This window comes from Phocoena sinus, chromosome X (assembly GCF_008692025.1).
Source record: "Phocoena sinus isolate mPhoSin1 chromosome X, mPhoSin1.pri, whole genome shotgun sequence".
Taxonomy (NCBI): domain Eukaryota; kingdom Metazoa; phylum Chordata; class Mammalia; order Artiodactyla; family Phocoenidae; genus Phocoena; species Phocoena sinus.
The window spans coordinates 57,897,846-57,919,913 of NC_045784.1; the positions used below are offsets into that span (position 1 = coordinate 57,897,846).

The 22,068-nt window shown below is 40.0% G+C and overlaps 1 protein-coding gene across 1 annotated transcript in view; it reads right to left on the minus strand.

The window, feature by feature from the left end:
* Positions 1-22,068, minus strand: part of OPHN1 (oligophrenin 1) — a 609,375-nt gene that overhangs the window by 111,805 nt on the left and 475,502 nt on the right. The window contains exon 19 of the mRNA XM_032620572.1: positions 18,005-18,164. Within this exon, the coding sequence (XP_032476463.1) occupies positions 18,005-18,164 (160 nt within the window). The remainder of the gene's footprint in view (positions 1-18,004; positions 18,165-22,068) is intronic.

The window sequence follows — 22,068 nt, forward strand, 5'->3', positions numbered from 1 at the left end:
TCGTTATTAACGATCACTACTGTATTGTTTAGCCTCCATGTATTTTTATTTTTTACAGATCTTTTCCTGTAATTGATATCTAGTCTCATAGTGTGGTGGTCGGAAAAGATACCTGATACAATTTCAATTTTCTTAAATTTTCCAAGGCTTGATTTGTGACCCAATATATGATCTATCCTGTAGAATGTTCCATGAGCACTTGAGAAAAATGTGTATCCTGTTGTTTTGGGATGGAATGTCCCATAAATATAAATTAAGTCCATCTTGTTTAATGTACCATTTAAAGCTTGTGTTTCCTTATGTATTTTCATTTTGGATGATCTGTCCTTCATGAAAGTGGGGTGTTAAAATCCCCTACTATGAATGCGTTACTGCCAATTTCCCCTTTTATGGCCATTAGTATTTGCCTCATATATTGAGGTGATCCTATTTTGCGTGCATAAATATTTACAATTGTTATATCTTCTTCTTGGATCGATCCCTTGATCATTATGTAGTGTCTTTTTCTGTCTCTTGTAATAGTCTGTATTTTACAGTCTATTTTTTCTGATATGAGAATTGCTACTGCAGCTTTCTTTTGGTTTCCATTTGCATGGAATATCTTTTTCCATCCCCTCACTGTCAGTCTGTATGTGTCCCTATGTCTGAAGTGGGTCTCTTGTAGACGGCATATATATGGGTCTTGCTTTTGTATCCATTCAGCCAGTCTCTGTCTTTTGGTGGAAACATTTAATCCCTTACATTTAAGGTATTATCAATGTGTATGTTCCTATTCCCATTTTCTTAATTGTTTTGGGTTCGTTTTTGTAGGTCTTTCCTTCTCTTGTGTTTCTTGCCTAGAGAAGTTCCTTTAGCATTTGTTGTTAAGCTGGTTTGGTAGGGCTAAACTCTCTCAGCTCTTGCTTGTCTGTAAAGGTTTTAATTTATCCATCTAATCTGAATGGGATTCTTGCTGGGTAGAGTAATCTTGATTGTAGATTTTCCTCCTTCATCACTTTAAATACGTCCTGCCAGTCCCTTCTGGCTTGCAGAGTTTCTGCTGAAAGATCAGCTGTTAACCTTATGGGCATTCCCTTGTGTGTTATTTTTCTCATGCTGCTTTTAATATATTTTCTTTGTATTTAAGTTTTGACAGTTTGATTAATATTTGTCTTGGTGTGTTTCTCCTTGGATTTATGCTTTACGGGACTCTCTGTGTTTCCTGGATTTGATTAACTATTTCCTTTCACATTTTAGGGAAATTTTCAACTATAATCTCTTCAAATATTTTCTCAGTCCCTTTCTTTCACTCTTCTTCTTCTGGGATCCATATAATTTGAATGTCTTTTCGTTTAATTTTGTCCCAGAGGTCTCTGAGACTGTCCTCAGTTATTTTCATTCTTTTTCCTTTATTCTGCTCTGCAGTAGTTATTTCCACTATTTTATCTTCCAGGTCACTTATCCGTTCTTCTGCCTCAGTTATTCTGCTATTGATACGTTCTAGAGTATTTTTAACTTCATTTATTGTGTTGTTCTTCGTTACTTGTTTCATCTTTAGTTCTTCTTAGTTCCTTGTTTAATGTTTCTCGCATTTTGTCTATTTTATTTCCGAGATTTTGGATCATCTTTACTATTATTATTCTGAATTGTTTTTCAGGTACACTGCCTGTTTCCTCTTCATTTGGTAGGTCTGGTGGGTTTTTATCTTGCTCCTTCATCTGCTGTGTGTTTTTCTGTCTTCTCATTTTGCTTATCTTACTGTGCTTGGGGTCTCCTTTTTGCAGGCTGCAGGTTTATAGTTCCCGTTGCTTTTGGTGTCTGTCACCAGTGGCTAAAGTTGGTTCAGTGGGTTGTGTAGGCTTCCTGGTGGTGGGGACTAGTGCCTGTGTTGTGCTGGATGAGGCTGGATCTCGTTTTTCTGGTGCACAGGTCCATGTCTGCTGGTGTGTTTTGTGGTGTCTGTGGCCTTATTATGATGTTAGGCAGCCTCTCTGCTAATGCGTGGTATTGTGTTCCTGTCTTGCTAGTTGTTTGGCATAGGGTGTCCAGCACTGTAGCTTGCTGGTCGTTGAGTGAACCTGGGTGTTGGTGTTGAGATGGAGATCTCTGGGAGATTTTCACCATTTGATATTACATGGAGCTGGGAGCTCTTTTGTGGACCAGTGTCCTGAAGTTGGCTCACCCCCCTGAGAGGCACAGCACTGATTCCTGGCTGCAGCACCAAGAGCCTTTCATTCACATTGCTCAGAATAAAAGGGGGGAAAAGTAGAAAGAAAGAAAGAGGATAAAATAAAATAAAATGAAGTTATTAAAATAAAAAATTATTATTAAGAAAATAAATTTTTAAAGTAAAAATAAAATCGTACAGACAGAATCCCAGGACCAATGGTGAAAGCAAAGCTGTACAGACAAAATCTGACACAGAAGAATGCACATACACACTCACAAAAAGAGGAAAAGGGGATAAAATAATATATCTTGCACTCAAAGTCCACCTCCTCAATTTGGGATGATTTGCTGCCTATTCATGTATTCCGCCTATGCAGAGTACATCAAGTTGATTGTGGAGCTTTAATCCGCTGCTCCTGTGGCTGCATGGAAAAATTTCCCTTTCTCTTCTTTCTTCAGACAGCTCCCAGAACTCAGCTTTGGATTTGGCCTCGCCTCTCCATATAGTTCGCCTGAGGGCATCTGTTCTTCACTCAGACAGGACAGAGTTAAAGGAGCAGCTGCTTCTGGGGCTCTGGCTCACTCAGCCCGTGGGGAGGGAGTGGCACAGAGTGCAGGGCGAGCCTGCAGCAGCAGAGGCCAGCAGGACGTTGCAGCAGCCTGAGGCATGCCATGTGTTCTCCTGGGGAAGTTGTCTCTGGATCACGGGACCCTCTCAGTGGTGGGCTGCACAGGCTCCCGGGAGGGGAGGTGTGGATAGTGACCTGTGCTCGCTCACAGGCTTCTTGGTGGTGGCAGCTGCGGCCTTAGCATCTCATGCCCGTCTCTGTGGTCTGCGCTGTTAGCAATGGCTCACACCCACCTCTGGAGCTCCTTTAAGCAGCACTCTTAATCCCCTCTCCTCGAGCAGCAGGAGACAAAGAGGGAAAAAAAAGTCTAGTCTCTTCGGCAGGTCCAGACTTTTCCCCGGACTCCCTCCTGGCTAGCTTTGGTGCACTAACCCCTTCAGGCTGTGTTCACGCAACCAGTCCTCTCCCTGTGATCCAACTGAAATCCAAGCCTCAGCTCCCAGCCCCCGCCCGCTGCATCAGGTGAGCAGACAAGCCTCTCGGGCTGGTGAGTGCCAGTGGGCACCGATCCTCTGTGCAGGAATCTCTCCGCTTTGTCCTCCTCACCGTGTTGCTGCGCTCTCCTCCGTGGCTCTGAAGCTCCCCCCCTCCGCCACCCGCAGTCTCCGCCCATGAAGGTGCTTCCTAGTGTGTGGAAACCTTTCCTCCTTCACAGCGCCCTCCCCACTGGTGCAGGTCCCGTCCCTATTCTTATGTCTCCGTTTATTTTTTCTTTTGCTCTACTCAGGTACATGGGCAGTTTCTTGCCTTTTGAGAGGTCTGAGGTCTTCTGCCAGTGCTCAGTGGGCGTTCTGTAGGAGTTGTTCCACGTGTAGATGTATTTCTGATGTATCTGTGGGGAGGAAGGTGATCTCCGTGTCTTACTCTTCCGGCATCTTCCCTCTCGTCCCCCCGATTCCCTTCTCTTTATCTTTTGTGAATCTACTGCAAGTTTTTGTTTTGTAAGGTTACCCATGAATTTTACATAAATCATCTTATATAACAGTTTATTTTACACTAACAATTTAAGTTTGATCTCATGGAAATACTTTTTACTCCACTCCCCCTTTTATGTTTTTGATGTCACCATTTACAGCTCTTTATATTGTTATCCATTAACAAATGGTTGAAGCTATAGCTATTTTTAGTACTTCTGTCCTTTAACCTTTGTACTAGAATTAAGTAGTTCACACATCACCATATTACAGTGTTAGGGTATTACGAATCTGACTATATGCTCACCTTTACCAGTGCATCGTATATTTTCATATAAATGTCTTTATGTTACCAATAGCATCCTTTGTTTCAGCCTGAATAAATCTTTTCAGCATTTAAGGCACGCTTAGTGATGAAGAATTCCCTCAGCTTTTGTTTATTAGGAAAAATCTTTACTTTGCCTTCAATTCTGAAGGACAACTTTCTTGAGTGAAGTATTTTTGTTGGCAGTTTCTTTCTTTTAGCACTGTGAATATATCATCCCATTATCTTTTGGCCTCTGCTGAGAAATCCACTGACAGCCTTATGGGCATTTCCTTGTATGAGAGAATTTCTTTTCTTTTGCTGCTTTTAAAATCCTTTATCTTAGGTTTTAGACAGTTATTTTTATTATGTGTCTTGGAGAATACTGTCGTGGATTGAAATTTCAAGGTGATCTATTACCTTCATGAACATGGACGTCCAAATCTCTCCCCAGGTGTAAGAAGTTCTCAGCCATTATTTCTTTAAATAAACTTTAAATCCATTTCTCCCTCTTTGCTCCTTCTGGGACTCCAATCATTAGTACATTATTTTTCTTGAGATTGTTTCATAAGTCCTGTAGGCTTTCTTCATTACTTTTCATACTTTAAAAAAATTTTGCTCCTCTCATTGGATAAGTTCAATTGGTCTGTCTTCTAGCTCATTAATTCTCTCTTCTGCATGTTGAAGTCTGCTGTTGAAGCTCTCGATTGAATTCTTCAATTCAGTCATTATATTCTTCAGCCCCAAAATTTGTTTCTTTTTTATATTTCTATCTCTTCATTGAACTTCTCATTTTGTTCTCATATTGTTTCCCTGATTTGTTAAATTATTTGACTGTTTTCTCTTGTAGCTCTCTGGGCACTATAGAACAATTATTTTGAATTCTTTATCAGGCAATTCCTTATCTCCACTTCTTTGGAGCCAACTCTTGGAGGTTTACCATATTCCTTTGGTGGAGACATGTTTCTCAGATTCTTCATGATTCTGTGTAGCCTTTCATACATGTCTGCTCATTTGAAGAAGCAGTCACAACTTCCAGACTTTATGGATTGACTTCGGTAAGGGAAGCCTTTCTTCTGTGAGTGGGGGCATGCTGAGTTGTGCTACAACCCTCAGTCTGGTAGTACAGGGTGCTAAGTTTTGAAGTATGTGTCAGGCACCATGGGGGCATGATTTCTCTTTGGCTCAGGCTACTGGGGTCCACAGTATCATCAACTGCATGGTCCTTGGTGGGTACTGTGGGGGTTCAACATAGTTGCAAGGGCTGTTGAGGTCCTAAGTGGCACCTCCAGGTCCAAAGGCTAGGGACCAGTGCAGGCAGCTGTGGTGGCTGGAGCTGGTGGTGTACAGACACTCAGCTAGAGGGGCCAACTGCAGGTGCCTGTTTATAAGTAAGGGCTAGTTGCAGACAGACATATAGTGATGGGAACTAGGGCAGGTAGCAAAGGTCAGGGCCAACTATGAGCACACTGGCAGCTGCAGAGACCCTGGATGTCAGAATGACCTTCTATGGCTGCAAACTCTCTCCCCAGGTATGCAGACTTCAAAGAAGGCTGGTGACAGAGTTGTTAGAGGTGTGCAGGTGCAGAGATGGAATGGTGAGTGCTGTTGTGTTCACCAGTGACAGAATGCATGGCCTGATCTGAGCCCATATGCAGCTGTGGGGTCCCTGGCTGTTAGTGTACACTCCTGCAGCTGCATAATCTCCTCCTGGGCATTCACACCACAGTGGTGGCTGGTGGTGGGAGTTGGGCTGGGAGCACGCAGGCACACAGCTGGAGGGGCTAGTTATGGGTGGCAGTGGTGCTGGCCAGTGACAGAAGGCAGAGCCTGAGACAGGTGCACAAGTGGTTGTCATCCATGGCTGCACGCTCTCCCCCCAGGATGTGTGTGCTGTGGTAGAGGCCAAAGATGGTTGTCAAGCCAGTGGTGTGCAGGCGCACAGCTGGGTAGGCTAGCCCACTACTAGCAAAGTAGTGGTGGTGAGCCTAGTGTCTGTAGGTTGGTGTCCTAAACCAGCCTTACTCACACAGCTGCAGAGGCCCACACTGCCTGCGGGCATGGGTCGTGGGCTCCAGTGGGGGTGGGGAGGGTCTTGGGCAGCTTGTCTTTTACACTTGTGCAGCTGCAGAGATTTTGGATGGCTGCCAGGGTGGTTCCTAGGCACCATCAGGGGTGATTGGGTGGAGAGAGTGGAGATGGACTCTGTTGGCTGCCATTAGGGAACATGAATACCTGTGGGGAAAAAGCTGGTCAAGACCTACAGTGGGTTCATAGCAGCTGTGCTGGCCACTGGCTTCATCAGTGGTGAAATCTGCTGAGTTTGTCTGCAGAGCAGGTCCCTGTGGACTTTAATCAGTCCCACTGCATGTCTGCTAATAATAGCCACTGCTTTTCATCTTTGTTGCTAGCCAGCTGTACACATCTCAGCTTTGCTGGTCTGGGTGGTGCGAAACTGAAGTGGGACATTTACATACTGCCCTGAGAGGCTGGAGAAGTTGGTCATTCACTCCCTTCTTCCCTTCCAGGCAAGAGGAACTTTTCCTAGCTGGGAAGTTCCTTCCTGGCACTAAACAATGTTGACTTGAAGGATGGGGATGATGTAAACAAAACGCAATTTCTTCCTTCTCTCCTCTTTTTGTTGTTGTTGTTGTTGCTCCAGTGTGTTTCTAAAACTTCCAAAGGAGACTATAGAAGCCTCCTAGAGGTGTTTTTGTTCATGGATAGCTATCCAATCATTGTTCTTGTGGGGGGACAGAGAAGCTGGACTCTCTAACACCACCATTTTTTCTGCCAAGCTTCATGTTGCCTTTCTGTTATTGATTTCTAGTTTGATTCCATTGCAGTCAGAGAAAACATATGCATGATTTCAATTTGTAAACATTTTTGAAGTTCATTTTATAGACTAGAATATTGACTATCTTGGTATGTGCCCCATGGCCACTTAAAAATCATGTATATTTTACTGCTGTTGGGTGTAGTATTATATCAATGTTGATCAGATCCTGTTGGTTGATGCTGCTCTTGATTTCTTATATTTCTTTCTTTTTTTTTTTTTTTTTTTGCGGTATGCAGGCCTCTCACTGTTGTGGCCTCTCCCGTTGCAGAGCACAGGCTCCGGACACGCAGGCTCAGCGGCCATGGCCCACAGGCCTAGCTGCTCTGCGGCATGTGGGATCTTCCCGAACTGGGGCACGAACCCGTGTCCCCTGCATCAGCAGGCGGACTTTCAACCACTGTGCCACCAGGGAAGCCCTTGATTTCTTATATTTCTGATTTTCTGTCTAGTTGCATTTTCAGTTCTTGAGAGAGAAGGTTGCTAAAGTCTCCAAGTACAATTATGAATTTTGTCTTTCTCATATCAGTTCCACAAGTTTTTGCATCATCTAATTTAAAGTATATATATTTTTTGGTTTAGTGCATAAACATTTAGGATAGCTATGATTTCTTAAACATTTCTTAGAATTCCAATTTGATATATCTGTTCTGAGTGCATCACTTTTTAAAGGTTTTTAGTGGTTGTTTTAGGTATTACACTGTATATACATAACTTATCATAGGCTACTAGTGTCAACATTTCATGTCATTGGTGAAATGTATTTAAATCTCTCTTCATTTGAAGTTTTTATGCTCCATTAATACCACTGTCTTAAGTGTTTTCTTCACATACACTGAGAACCACATCAGATCATACCATAATTTTTGCTTCATCTCAATAAAGTTGGAAAAATTTATTTTTTGCTCTAAGCATCAAACGTAATGGAGACAAGGGGAAAGCAGCAAATAACATACAGGGGAATCCACATAATGTTAACAGCTGATCTTTCAGCAGAAACTCTGCAAGCCAGAATGGAGTGGCAGGACATACTGAAAGTGATGAAGGAGAAAAACCTACAACCAAGATTACTCTACCCAGCAAGGATCTCATTCACATTTGATGGAGAAATTAAAAGCTTTACAGACAGGCAAAAGTAAGAGAATTCAGCACCACCAAACCAGCTTTACAACAAATGAGAAGGGAACTTCTCTAGGCAGAAAAAATAAGAGAAGCAAATAACCTACAATGACAAACCCAAAACAATTAAGAAAATGGTAATAGGAATATACATACGAATAACTACCTTAAATGTAAATGGACTAAATGCTCCAACCAAAAGACACAGACTGGCTGAATGGATACAAAAACAAGACCCATATATATATACTGTCTAAGAGAGACCCACTTCAGACCCAGGGACATATACAGACTGAAAGCGAGGGGATGGAAAAAGATACTCATGCAAATGGAAATCAAAAGAAAGTTGGAGTAGCAATTCTCACATCAGACAAAATAGACTTTAAACTAAAGACTAATACAAGAAACAAAGAAAGACACTACATAATGATCAAGGGATCAATCCAAGAAGAAGATATAACAATTGCAATCATTTATGCACCCAACATAGGAACACCTCCAGACATAAGGCAAATGCTAACAGCCATAAAAGGGGAAATCAACAGTAACACAATAATATTAGGGAACTTTAACACCCCACTTTCACCAATGGACAGATCATTCAAAATGAAAATGAATAAGGAAACACAATATTTAAATGATACATTAAACAAGATGGACTTAATTGATATTTATAGGACATCCCATCCAAAACCAATACAATACACATTCTTCTCAAGTGCTTGTGGAACATTCTCCATGATAGATCATATCTTGGGTCACAAATCAAGACCCAGTAAATTAAAGAAAATTGAAATCATATCAAGTATCTTTTCCCACCACAATAATATGAGACTAGATATCAATTACAGGAAAAAATCTGTAAAAAATACAAACACATGGAGGCTAAACAATACACTACTAGATAACCAAGAGATCAGGGAAGAAATCAAAGAGGAAATCAAAAAATACCTAGAAACAAATGACAATGAAAACACGATGACCCAAAACCTATGGGATGCAGCAAAAGCAGTTCTAACAGGGAAGTTTATAGCAATACAAGCCTACCTCAAGAAACAAGAAATATCTCAAATAAAAAACCTAACCTTACACTTAAAGCAATTAGAGGAAGAAGAACAAAGAAAATGCCCAAAGTTCGCAGAAGGAAAGATATCAAAAACATCAGATGAGAAATAAATGAAAAAGAACTGAAGGAAATGATAGCAAAGGTCAATAAAACTAAAAGCTGGTTCTTTGAGGAGATAAGCAAAATTGATAAACCATTAGCCAGCCTCATCAAGAAAAAAAGGGAGAAGACTCAAATCAATAGAATTAGAAATGAAAAAGGAGAAGTAACAACTGACATTGCAGAAACACAAAGGATCATGATAGATTACTACAAGCACCCGTGTGCCAATAAAATGGACAACCTGGAAGAAATGGACAAATTCTTAGAAAAGCACAACCTTCTGAGACTGCAGCAGGAAGAAATAGAAAATATAAATAGATGAATCACAAGCACTGAAATTGAGACTGTGATTAAAAATCTTCCAACAAACAAAAACCCAGGACCGATGGCTTCACCGGCAAATTCTCCCAAACATTTAGAGAAGGGCTAACACCTATACTTCTCAAACTCTTCCAAAATACAGCAGAGGGAGTAACACTCCCAAACTCATTCTATGAGGCCACCATCACGCTGATACCAAAGCCAGATAAATGTGTCACAAAGAAAGAAAACTACAGGCCAATATCACTGATGAACATAGATGCAAAAATCCTCAACCAAATACCAGCAAACAGAATCCAAAAGCACATTAAAAGGATCATACCCCATAATCAAGTGGGGTTCATCCCAGGAATGCAAGGATTCTTCAATATATGCAAATTAATCAATGTGATACACCATATTAAACAACTGAAGGAGAAAAACCATATCATCATCTCAATAGATGCAGGAAAAGCTTTTGACAAAATAAAACACCCATTTATGATAAAAACCCTCCAGAAAGTAGCCATAGAGGGAACTTACCTCAACATAATAAAGGCCATATATGACAAACCCACAGCCAACATCATTGTCAATGGTGAAAAACTGAAAACATTTCCATTATGATCAGGAAGAAGACAAGTTTGCCCACTCTCACCACTAGTAGTTTTGGAAGTTTAAGCCACAGCAATCAGAGAAGAAAAAGAAATAAAAAGAATCCAAATTGGAAAAGAAGAAGTAAAGCTGTCACTGTTTGTAGATGACATGGTACTATACATAGAATATCCTAAAGATGCTACCAGAAAACTACTGGAGCTGACCAATGAATTTGGTAAAGTAGCAGGACACACAATTAAAGCACAGATATCTCTTGAATTCCTATACACTCATGATGAAAAATCTGAAAGAGAAGTTAAGGAAACACTCCCATTTACCACTGCAACATAAAGAATAAGATACCTAGGCATAAACCTACCTAAAGAGACCAAAGACCTGTATGCAGAAAACTATAATACACTGATGAAAGAAATTAAAGATGATACAAACAGTTTGAGAGATATACCATGTTCTTGGATTGGAAGAATCAACATTGTGAAAATGACTCTACTACCCACAGCAATCTACAGATTCAATGCAATCTCTATCAATCTACCAATGGCATTCTTCACAGAAGTAGAACAAATAATCGTACAACTTGTATGGAAACACAAAAGTCCCCGAATAGCTAAAGGAATCTTGAGAAAGAAAAACAGAGCTGCACCAATCAGGCTCCCTGAGTTCAGACTAAATGTTACAAAGCTACAGTAATCAAGACAGTATGGTACTGGCACAAAAAGAAATATGGATCAATGGAGCAGGATAGAAAGCCCAGATATAAACCCACGCACATATGGTCAGCTAATCTTTTTAAAGGAGGCAAGAATATACAGTGGGGAAAAGACAGTCTCTTCAATAAATGGTGCTGGGAAAACTGGACAGCTAAATGGAAAAGAATGAAATTAGAACAGTCCCAAACACCATACACAAAAGTAAACTCAAAATGGATTAAAGACCTAAATGTAAGGTCAGACACCATCAAACTCTTAGAGGAAAGCATAGGCAGAACACTCTATGACATAAATCACAGCAAGATCCTTTTTGAATCACCTCCTAGAGAAATGGAAATAAAAACAAAAATAAACAAATGGGACCTAATGAAACTTAAAAGCTTTTGCACAGCAAAGGAAACCATAAACAAGACCAAAAGAGAACCCTTAGAATGGGAGAAAATATTTGCAAACAAAGCAACTAACAAAGGATTAATCTCCAAGATATATAAGCAGCTCAATATCAAAGAAACAACTCAATCCAAAAATGGGCAGAAGACCTCAAGAGACATTTCTCCAAAGAATTTATACAGATTGCCAACAAACACATGAAAGAATGCTCAACATCATTAATCATTAGAGAAATGCAAATCAAAACTACAATGAGATAGTATCTCACACCAGTCAGAATGGCCATCATCAAAAAATCTACAAACAGTAAATGCTGGAGCGGGTGTGGAGAAAAGGGAAACCTCTTGCACTGTTGTTGGGAATGTAAATTGATACAGCCAGTATGGAGAACAGTATGGAGGTTCCTTAAAATATTAAAAATAGAAATTCCATACGACCCAGCAATCTCACTACTGGGCATATACCCTGAGAAAAGCATAATTCAGGAGTCATGTACTACAATATTCACTGCAGCTCTATTTACAATAGTCAGGGCATGGAAGCAACCTAAGGGCCCATCGACAGATGAATGGATAAAGAAGATGTGGCACATATATATACAATAGAATATTCCTCAGCCATAAAAAGAAACAAAATTGAGTTATTCGTAGTGAGGTGGATGGACCTAGAGACTGTCATACACAGTGAAGTCAGAAAGAGAAAAATAAATACCATATGCTAACACATATATATGGAATCCTAAAAACATGTATATGGTTCTGATGAACCTAGGGGCAGGACAGGAATAAAGATGCAGAGGTAGAAAATGGACTTGAGGACGTGGGGAGGGGGAAGGGTAAGCTGGGATGAAGTGAGAGAGTGGCATGGACATATATACACTACCAAATGTAAAACAGCTAGTAGTGGGAAGCAGCCACATAGCACATGGATATCAGCTCAGTGCTTTGTGTCCACCTAGAGCGGTGGGATATGGAGTGTGGGAGGGAGATGCAAGAGGGAGGAGATATGGGGATATATGCATACATATAGCTGATCCACTTTGTTATAGAGCAGCAACTCACACAACATTGTAAAGCAATTATACTCCAATAAAGATGTTAAAAAAAAAAGAAATGTAATTGAGGAATCTAAATGGGAGAATGAAACTCTATGATGTTTATTCATAATTTTGGTCTTTCTGTTGTTCTTTCTTCTGTCCTGCTATTCCAAGATCCCTTCTTTAATTGTGCCCTTTTTGTTTAAAGAACTTCCTTTAGCCATTATTTTAGGATAGGTCTGCTGTAACAAATTCTCTTAGTAGTCTGTTGCTCAGATTGCATAATTTGTGTTATTCTATAAGTTCACTGTTTCTTTCTCCTGTCCTCTCTATTGTATTGTTGAGTACATCCACTGAATTTTAAAATTTCACTTATGGCATTTTTCAGTTCTATATTTTTCACTTGTTTCTTCTTTATATCTTCTATTTCTTTGCCAAGTCTGTGTATTTCTCTGCAGAAATTTTCTATAACTTTGCTGAAATTTTTCCATCTGTTTCAAATGTATTCCTAATCGTGCATTGTAGCATTTTTATGATGACTGCTTTAAAATTCTTGTCAGATAATTAACATCTGTGTCATCTGGATGTTGATGTCTTTTGATGGTCTTTTCTCATTCATGTTGAGATATTCCTTGTTCTTGGTATGACAAATAATTTTCAACTAAAGCCTGCACATTTTGGGTATTATGAGAATCTCGTTCTTACTTATACCTTCTGTTAGAGCAGACCTCTTTTGACAGTGCCACTGCAGGGGAGGAGGTGCACTACCTTATTACTGCGAGGATGGAGTGGAAGTCCAGATTTTCCCCTTGGCCTCCATTGACATCCCAAAGGGAAGGAAAGACTCCTTGTTAGGAGTAGGTAGGGAAGGAAACACTACCTTGTTAGTGCTAGGCAAATGTAGGAGTTTAGGCTCCTCACTAGGCCCTGCTGATACCACTCTGGCTGGAGAAGAAGCGAGTCTCATTATGGTTCCCCACATGGTCTCCTCTCAACTGATACCACAGTGTAGTAGACTTACTACCACAGAGTAATGGTAAAGTCCTGTATTTCTGCCAGGCCTCCTCTGACACTACTCCAGTGCTAAATGGTCATGGGAGTCCAGGTGCTTTATGTGGTCTCCACTGACACCATAGGGAGTAGGGGAAGGTATCTCATTACCGCAGGTGAGGATGAAAGTCTGGTTCCCCACTTGGCCTCCTTGACACAACCACATGGGGCAGGAAGAGGTTGGTTGAGGTGCCTTGTTACAGACTGGCAAAGATAGAAGTCTAGTCTTTCCACTCAGCATTTTCTGAGGGTGGGGGTGAGGCCTCAAGTTTTTGGTGGCATTTTGTGGTGAAGGGGTTATTATCTAAATTTTTTTGTCATTAGGCTGTTCCTTTCCAGTTCCTTTGGACAGAGAGAGCAGGCTTTTGCTGGGACCTCTTTTGACTGTACCCGTTGGTGTTCTTAGGTTGTCAGCTTCTACACTACCCAATATGGAAGACATGAGGCAAAATCAAAACCCTGATGACTTGTGGCTATGTCATTCCTCAGGTCCCAAGGTCCGTACATGGTCCGGTGTGCCTTGTTCCCTTCATGTTTCAGAGTCCTCATTTTTTGTTTTTTTTTAAGTTTTCATATTTTTATCTTATATCAGAGCATACTTGATTAATAATGTTGCATTAGTTTCAGGTGTATAGCAAAGTGATTCAGTTATACATATACACGTAAACTATTCTTTTCCAAATTCTTCTCCCATTTAGGTTATTACAGAATATTGAGCAGCATTCCCTGTGCTATACAGTAGGCCCTTGTTGGTTATCTATTTTAAATATAGCAGTGTGTACATGTCAATCTTAAACTCCCAATCTGCGGGCTTCCCTGGTGGCGCAGTGGTTGAGAGTCCGCCTGCTGATGCAGGGGACACAGGTTCGTGCCCCGGTCTGGGAAGATCCCACATGCCACGGAGCAGCTGGGCCCGTGAGCCATGGCCGCTGAGCCTCCATGTCCAGAGCCTGTGCTCCGCAACGGGAGAGGCCACAACAGTGAGAGGCCCGCGTACCGCAAAAAAACCCCCCCAAAACTCTCAATCTATCCCTCCCCCCCCAACCCTTCCCCCCTGGTAACCATAAGTTTGTTCTCTAAGTCTGTGAGGCTTTTTCTGTTTTGTGTTGCTTTTATATATAATGTCTAGGGTTTTTAGGCTTTCTCAGTAGAGAAATAAAATATGCATATTAAAATCTATCAAATATATTAATGCATGTGTATGTATATATATGTATTGTTTTTCTTTGCCGGAATGACAAAGAAGAAATTATTGAAATGACGTTTGGAACTAGGAGTTGAGAATAAGTAAAGGGTGGAATTATTTTTCATTCTAATTCCTTCATGGTTGGAAATTTTTACCATGTATATGTATTGCTTATATTTAAAAATTTTAAAAAAACACTTAAAGCAGTAAATACTTTTCAGTTCCTGTCCTAGATGACTTGTCTTGGGAAACGGAAACCACTGTCCACTCTTTCTTCCAAAAACTATCTCCTCTCCAGGAGTCTATGGCTCCCCTATCTCCTCGTTCTCATGTTACTGAACATTCTTTCTTGATCTGTTTTGTGGTCTTTTCTAATGGCCCTTAAAACACTGGCACTCCCTAGATTTCAACCTTTGGTCTAACATTTATTGTCTTGCTACAAGTATCCCTAGGCAAGACTTGCATGGTTTTAACCACTGCCTCTATGCTATGGAAGGCCAACTTTATTTCCCTAATCCTGTTTTATTCTCTGACCTCAGATGTCTCATAGACATATCTATCTTAACTTGTCCCAAACTGAACTCCTGCTCTTTTTTTCAAATCTTCTTCTCCCTCAGCCTATCCATCACAGTAAATGGAAACTTCATCCTTCTAGTTGCTCTGATATAAAACCTTGAAGTTATCCATGGCTCCTCTCTCTCTCCCACATTCCACATGATTTGTTAGCAAGTCCTGTCAGCTCTGCCTTCAAAATTATTTAGAATCTGACCACTTTCTCACCATATCCACTGTTACCACCATCATCCAAGGTATAAACCATTTCTTGATTGCATTATTGAAACAGGCTCTTAATTAGACTCTTTGTGTCTACCCTTGTTCCCCTACAGCTATTATCCACACAGCATCCAGAATAGTCCTATTAAATATAAGTCAAATCATGTCATTTCTCTAGTCAAAAACCTCATTCTACTCAGATAGTAAAGTCAAAATCCTTCCAATGGGTTCTAAGGCCCTATAGGATCTATTTAGCTTTCCCTCTCCATTTCCTCTCTGAACCATCTTCTTCTGTTTCCTCTTTTGATTAATCCTTCTGGCCTCCTTTTTGTACCCTGAACATGATATACACATTTCTGCCTCAGGGATTTTCCACTTACCATTTCTTCAGCCTAGAATGATTTCCCCCCAGATATCTGAATGAACAATTCCTTTATTTCCTATGGGTCTCTGCTCAAAAGTCCTTCTCAATGAGGTCTTCCTGACCACTGTATTTACAATGTGAAAACCACTTCTCAACCCTTCCTATTCCCCTTTTCTGCTTTACTGTTCATCTTAATGCTCATTACCATTTAATATATTATATATTTTATTTATATTGTTTTTCTAAATTACATGAGGGCTGTATCCCCATACCTAAAACAGTACCTGGCAAATGTGGATACTCAAAACATATTTTCTGAATGAATGAACTGATCAGTTAATCAATAAATGATATCTGGGCTATAGACCAAGAGTCAGAAAATTACAGCCCACAGGTCTGCTGCCAGTTTTGTCAATAAAGTTTTATTAGAACATTCATTTGTTTATGTTATCTACGACTGCTTTCCCAATACAAAGGTGGAGTTGAGTAGTTGTGACACACATCTATGACCTGCAAAGCCTAGAATATTTATTATATGGTTCTTCAATAAAAAGTTCGCCAATCCCTGCTTTGGATTCATAGTCAACTACTTCCTAGATATTGCTCTCTCGATATATTCCAGAAATCTCAAATCCAATCTGCCCCAAACTGAGCTTTTGCTCCATCTTTTTAAAATTTTCCCATTCTGTATTTCTTATATGTATGAAGTAGAGCCCCATCCACACAGTCACCCAAATTTAACTCTATTCATCATACTACTTTAATTTGAAGCAAGGCTTTCCCAAGCCTGCAAGAACAATTTCAAACATTCCAAACTCCTTAACTAGACAAAGCCTAGTCCTTTTAGAACATGGCCACCGTCTGCCTCCAGTCACATCTCTTGCCACTCCTATTTCCATTTCATGTTCCAACAATATAAAATGGTTTGGGGTTTTAGGTCCTTGGGCCTTTGTTCATGCTGAACCATCTCCTTGAAATTTCTTTTCCCTATTTCCCTTTCTTTCCCACTTTAAGTATTGACATAGGTTGAACTTCTCTGCAAGTACCCATCCTTGATAATCCCAAAGTGTCCTGTATATACCCAATAATATCACTGTACCAAAATGATTGGTAAGGCAGCACTGTATAGTGATTAAGTACTTCAACTCTGAGCCACGTACATGGATTTAAATTCTAGCTCTCTCACTAGCAAAATGGCCGTGGGCATGTAACTCTCACATAGCATGTGTTTATTATCATCTTCACATTTCAGCTGAAACACAATGACTATCAGAGAAGTTACATTGCTCAATGTAACACAGATAATATGGCAGAGAATGTCAATTGTTCTCCAATATCCATTCTCTCCTTCTTTTAGTAAAAGAACTAAAGTCTTAGCTAGGCACATGGTTGCCCCAAACAAAAACTAAATTTCTCTGCTTTTCTTATAGCTAGATCTGACCATGAGATTAAATTCTGATAAATGGTATGTAAATAAAAGTGATATGTGTGACTTCCAGGTCATTGCCTTAAAGGAAAGGGTTATATCCTCAGCTTTATTTCTTTCATACTTCCCAATTGATATAATGTAGAAGATATTTGGTCATGCAGATGAAGCAGCACCTTAGGGATGATGGCACAACAACAAAGAAGTAAGCTGGGTTCTAGCCTTTGTCAAGTCACTGTATCAGGCCTGGACCACCTTGCTGAACTATTCCAAACCAAGAAATAAATGTCTCTTGTGTTGGAGCCACTGTGGTATCTTAGCAGCCTAACCTGTATCTTACCTAATACAGCTAGTAAGTGGAAGAGCTTGGATTTGAACTGTGCATACCACCTGGACTATATCACCAGTCCCCTCCCCCTGAAGAAAAGTTTGTATTGAATTATGTTCTGCTAGGATGGCATTGGCTGCTAGAAAGCCTAGAGTCAAATGTAGGACCATCCGTAGCAAGTGTATAGGACTTGTCATTAAATATTTCTTGTCTAGCCTCATGCCTGGGTTCATTTTCTATCTGTATCATGATTTTTCATTTGATCTAATTACAATGTACACTACCTCATATTTTACAGACCATATAAATATAACACCTTAAATTCTTTAGAATGTTATGGGGTTTTAATAAGTATTGCTTTCTTTATGGTTTAATTGTACATATACCACTTTTATACCTATCATTTTCCTTTGTTTACATGGTTGTCTCCATATTATACTATTAACTCCTTAAAGGCATGTACAATGATATTTTTCTTCTATACCATCTTGCATGGGGTCTGATAATAAAATAGTTGCATGCTCAAGCAATGTTTGCTGAACGAATGAATTTCACAGGGTCAGAAATGCTACTAAATGTCATTGTGTCATATGGAATTTCCTTCCATTATAACTTGAGCCAGAGAGAAGACACAACTCTAAAAATTGGCTAGGGGAAAGTGTCACATGGTTGGAGGAGTGATGGTAAAGATAGGAAATACATACCTTGACAAAGTGCTCAATTAGGATTTCCACCACAATGTTCTGGAATTTGATGTTCATCATGGCAGCCACAGTGTCCTCCTGAGCTCTCATGAGAGTGGGCCCAAAGATCACCCCCATGTTAGAGGGGGTCATAAGATTCTCTTTGCTGTGCTCACACACACTGCCAGAAGAGAAAGAAAATGATTAACAAGATTTTCTCCAAGACCCCATTGTAACCAAGACTGTGTTAGATGCTTTAGGGGGTAAGAGAAACTAAAAAGTAGAAGAAGAGGAGAGGCCCAAAATATATATGGGATGAAAAGATTACAAAGGAAGCAACTAGCAAAGAATACAAGATAGCATATAATTAGGGGCCAAACTGAGCCATAGCTAACTTAGTTTGTAGCACTGTAGAAGTCATGAGAAGAGGGGCGGATGGCTATAGTATTTGGAAAGACAGGAGGGAAGCAAGAAGGTATTCCAGGGCAAGAAGTACAGGATGTATAAAGCATATATAAAGAACAAAGCACATAGAGAAAGTGCCTACCAGTCTTACCAGTCAGGAATCTAGTCTCTTCCCCAGCCCTAGCTAGAGAGGCAAAAAACTCAAAGAGCCAAAAGAGATCCTTAAGATTAGCACTTTATCATTGTCCTCACATTCCAGATGAGAAAACAGAGGTCCAAAGAAGGAAAGAGATTTGGCTGAAGCCACAGTCAGTTAGCCTGATTAGAGAAGGGCCTCTAATCCCAAATTTTCTGGTCCCTAGTCACTTTCCTTATTTAAATCACCTTAAGTGGCTTCCTATCACTTATAGGACACTGCCAATCCTCTTCAGAGTAGCAATTAAAGTCTTCAGTAACTTGACACATATTTCCAATCCCAATGCCAGCTTGGGCTCTGAAGCTGACCCGGGTTTGAATCCCAACTCTGCCACCCATTAGCCGTGCAACAGTGAATGTTGCTGACCTAACTTCTCTGGGCTTCAGTTTTCCCACCTGTAAAAATAGTATCCACCTCAGACAGTTGTGAAATAAATAGAGCTAAATTGCTTTAGCATGGTATCCTGGAAATATTCCATTAGAAGTATCCGCTGTTATAATGACCTCTCCAGGAGCCTCCATCTAGGCACTGCTGATGTCTGACACTCTTATATACTACACTGCTTAGATGAAGTTTTCTGGCTATATCATGCTGTTTCAGATCTCTGTATCTTTGCTCATGCCATTCCCTCTATTTAGAATGTCTCCATCCTCCTAGATCCAAAGAATGTCTACCCTTTGAGATTCACTTTAGGTGACATCTTCAGGGCTCTCACAGCCCACTGTCCTCATCTTGATTGACACCATTGGCAAGTCGAATATATTGCAATTTTCTGTTTCTTATCTGCCTTTCCTACTAGGTGGTAAACAACTTCCAAGTGTGTGTGCCTCACACAGAGCAGATACTAATTGATTATTTTTAATAGAACTGAGAGCCTCTAGCACTCTTTCATGTAGTACTGGAGGCAGCTAAGTAAAAGGTATACAGCGCTTTGGTCAGTTTGGCTGTGGGAGTGGGGAGATAAGGGAATGGAACAGCCCGCCACAAACACTAATTTTCAAAACCTGCCCAGGTCAAGTCCCTTGAGAGACTGACCCCATTAATAGGCAGGCTCCTGTCACTAACAAGGTAATTGACAGGGACAGAATCCTTAGACAAATCCTAATGAAGTCTGTTAAGCCCATGACAAAGGCTGGGTGCCATTCAGATGATAATGAAGAGCAACTATTCACAGGCCTTTGGTATTGCTGGACTGGTGATGGATCCCTTTTAACAGTTTAAATACTTCTGCAATTAACCCTTATTCTTTACTGACAGAATATTTCAGATGTTAAAATGGAAAAGCAACTCCATGCTGCCACTGAGATCCAGAATGGCTAAACCACTAGTAGCAAGGCAAGGACACTTGTGAGACAACAGCCTCCAGCATGTGTAAATGCTTATCTCCTTTTTTGAGCTTTGAAAGAAAGTGACTTTGGTTGAATATGCCAGGGCTCACTTAATCCGCATAACTCCAAAAGGCAGAGTATATTATCTCTGAAGCCTAGTTTCACAGAGGGTAAAGAACTTAGTTAAAGTCAAACAGTTTGTGAATACATGGCGATACAGGGATTCAAACCCATATCTGCTGGGCTCCAAGTCTTACAGTCATCCCATTGCATCCCACTGGCTGCTTGTCTAGTTCCTGTCAAGAAATCAGCCCCTATGGGGGCCCCTTTAGGCTAAAGCCACCTTCTGTTTCTCTGATGGAGGTTCAAGGTATTCCATTTAGGACACTCTTTTCATTCTTAGTCTTCTTATGAGATTTGAAAGGTAATCTATTCTTTGGGGAGGTTTCTTTCCATTTGATATCTCTCCTTTTATTAAACATTTTGAAAATCATTAAGAGGCATAATTGTGGGTTAATAAGATGAATGAAACCAAAAATAAGGGCATCATGAGTAGTTAATTAGGTGGGAGTTTGTAATATGATTTGGAAGCAAAGAAATCTTAAATTCTTTAGTCCACTTAGACTAAAGAAAATAGATACAACTTCTTTTTTTTAACATCTTTATTGGAATATAATTGCTTTACAATGGTGTGTTAGTTTCTGCTTTATAACAAAGTGAATCAGCTACACATATACATATATCCCCATATCCCCTCCCTCTTGCATCTCCCTCCCACCCTCCCTATCCCACCCCTCTAGGTGGTCACAAAGCACTGAGCTGATCTCCCTGTGCTATGCATCTGCTTCCCACTAGCTATCTATTTTATATTTGGTAGTATATATAAGTCCATGCCACTTTCTCACTTCATCCCAGCTTACCCTTCCCCCTCCCCATGTCCTCAATGGATACAACTTCTTGAACATCAAAATTTAAACCAGAGAAACAGGTATTAGAGAGAGGTTATAAAAAGCCTCCAGTTTAGGAAAAAATAATTTTAATTAGATGGTTTAGATCAGAGGTCATAAATTAAAATGCCTATAAAAACAGAACTACCTTATGATCCAGCAATCCCAATTCTAGGTATATATTCAAAGGAAATGAAATCAGTATCTCAAAGAGAATATCTGTACTCCCATATTCATTGCAGCATTAGTCACAATAGCCTAAGTGTCCTTAGATGGACAAACAGATAAACATATACACACAATGGAATATCAATAAGATTTAAAAAAGAAGGAAATCCTGCTTTTTGCAACAACATGGATGAACTTGGAGGACATTATGTTAAGTGAAATAAGCCAGACAAAGAGTAGAATGGTAGTTGCCAGGGGCTGGGGGAGGGGAAAATGGGGGAGATGTTGGTCAAGAGGTACAAATTTTCAGTTACATAAGATGAGTAAGTTTTAGAGATCTAATATATAGCAATATGAATATAGTTAACAATACTGTATTTTGTGCTTGAAATTTGCTAAGAGGGTAGATCTTAAGTGTTCTTCATAGAAAGAAGGAAGGAAGGAAGGAAAGAAAGAAAGAAAGAAAGAAAGAATGAAAGAAAGAAAGAAAGAAAGAAAGAAAGAAAAAGAAAGAAAGAAAGAAGGGAAGGAGGGAGGGAGGGAGGGGAGAAAGGAAGGAAGGAAGGAAGGGAGAAAACGGTAACTATATGAGGTGATAGATATAGTAATTAGCTGTATTGTGGCAATTATTTCACAACATATACATATACCAAACATCATTATGGTATATAAGTAATATACCATAAACATATACAATTTTTATTTGTCAATTATACCTCAACAAATATGAACAAATAAAAATAAAAACTGAATAAGTTCATTAAACTGGTTCCATCACTAACACGTTGTATGACTTTGGGCCTATCTTTTTCCATCCCTGGATATCTGTTCCCTCACCTATAAAATGAGGTGGTTATTGGGTAATCTAAAGAGTCTTTCAGCTCTGCCATTCAGTGACTCTAAGAAAGTCCTTCCCTTGAAAATAATGGAAAAAAGAAACAGTCACACATTACACGTCTACTGTTGGAAGAACATAGAACCATTTATTAAGTATGTCTGCCCTCCCCACTGTAAAGACCACGCCCCCAATACCCAAAATAA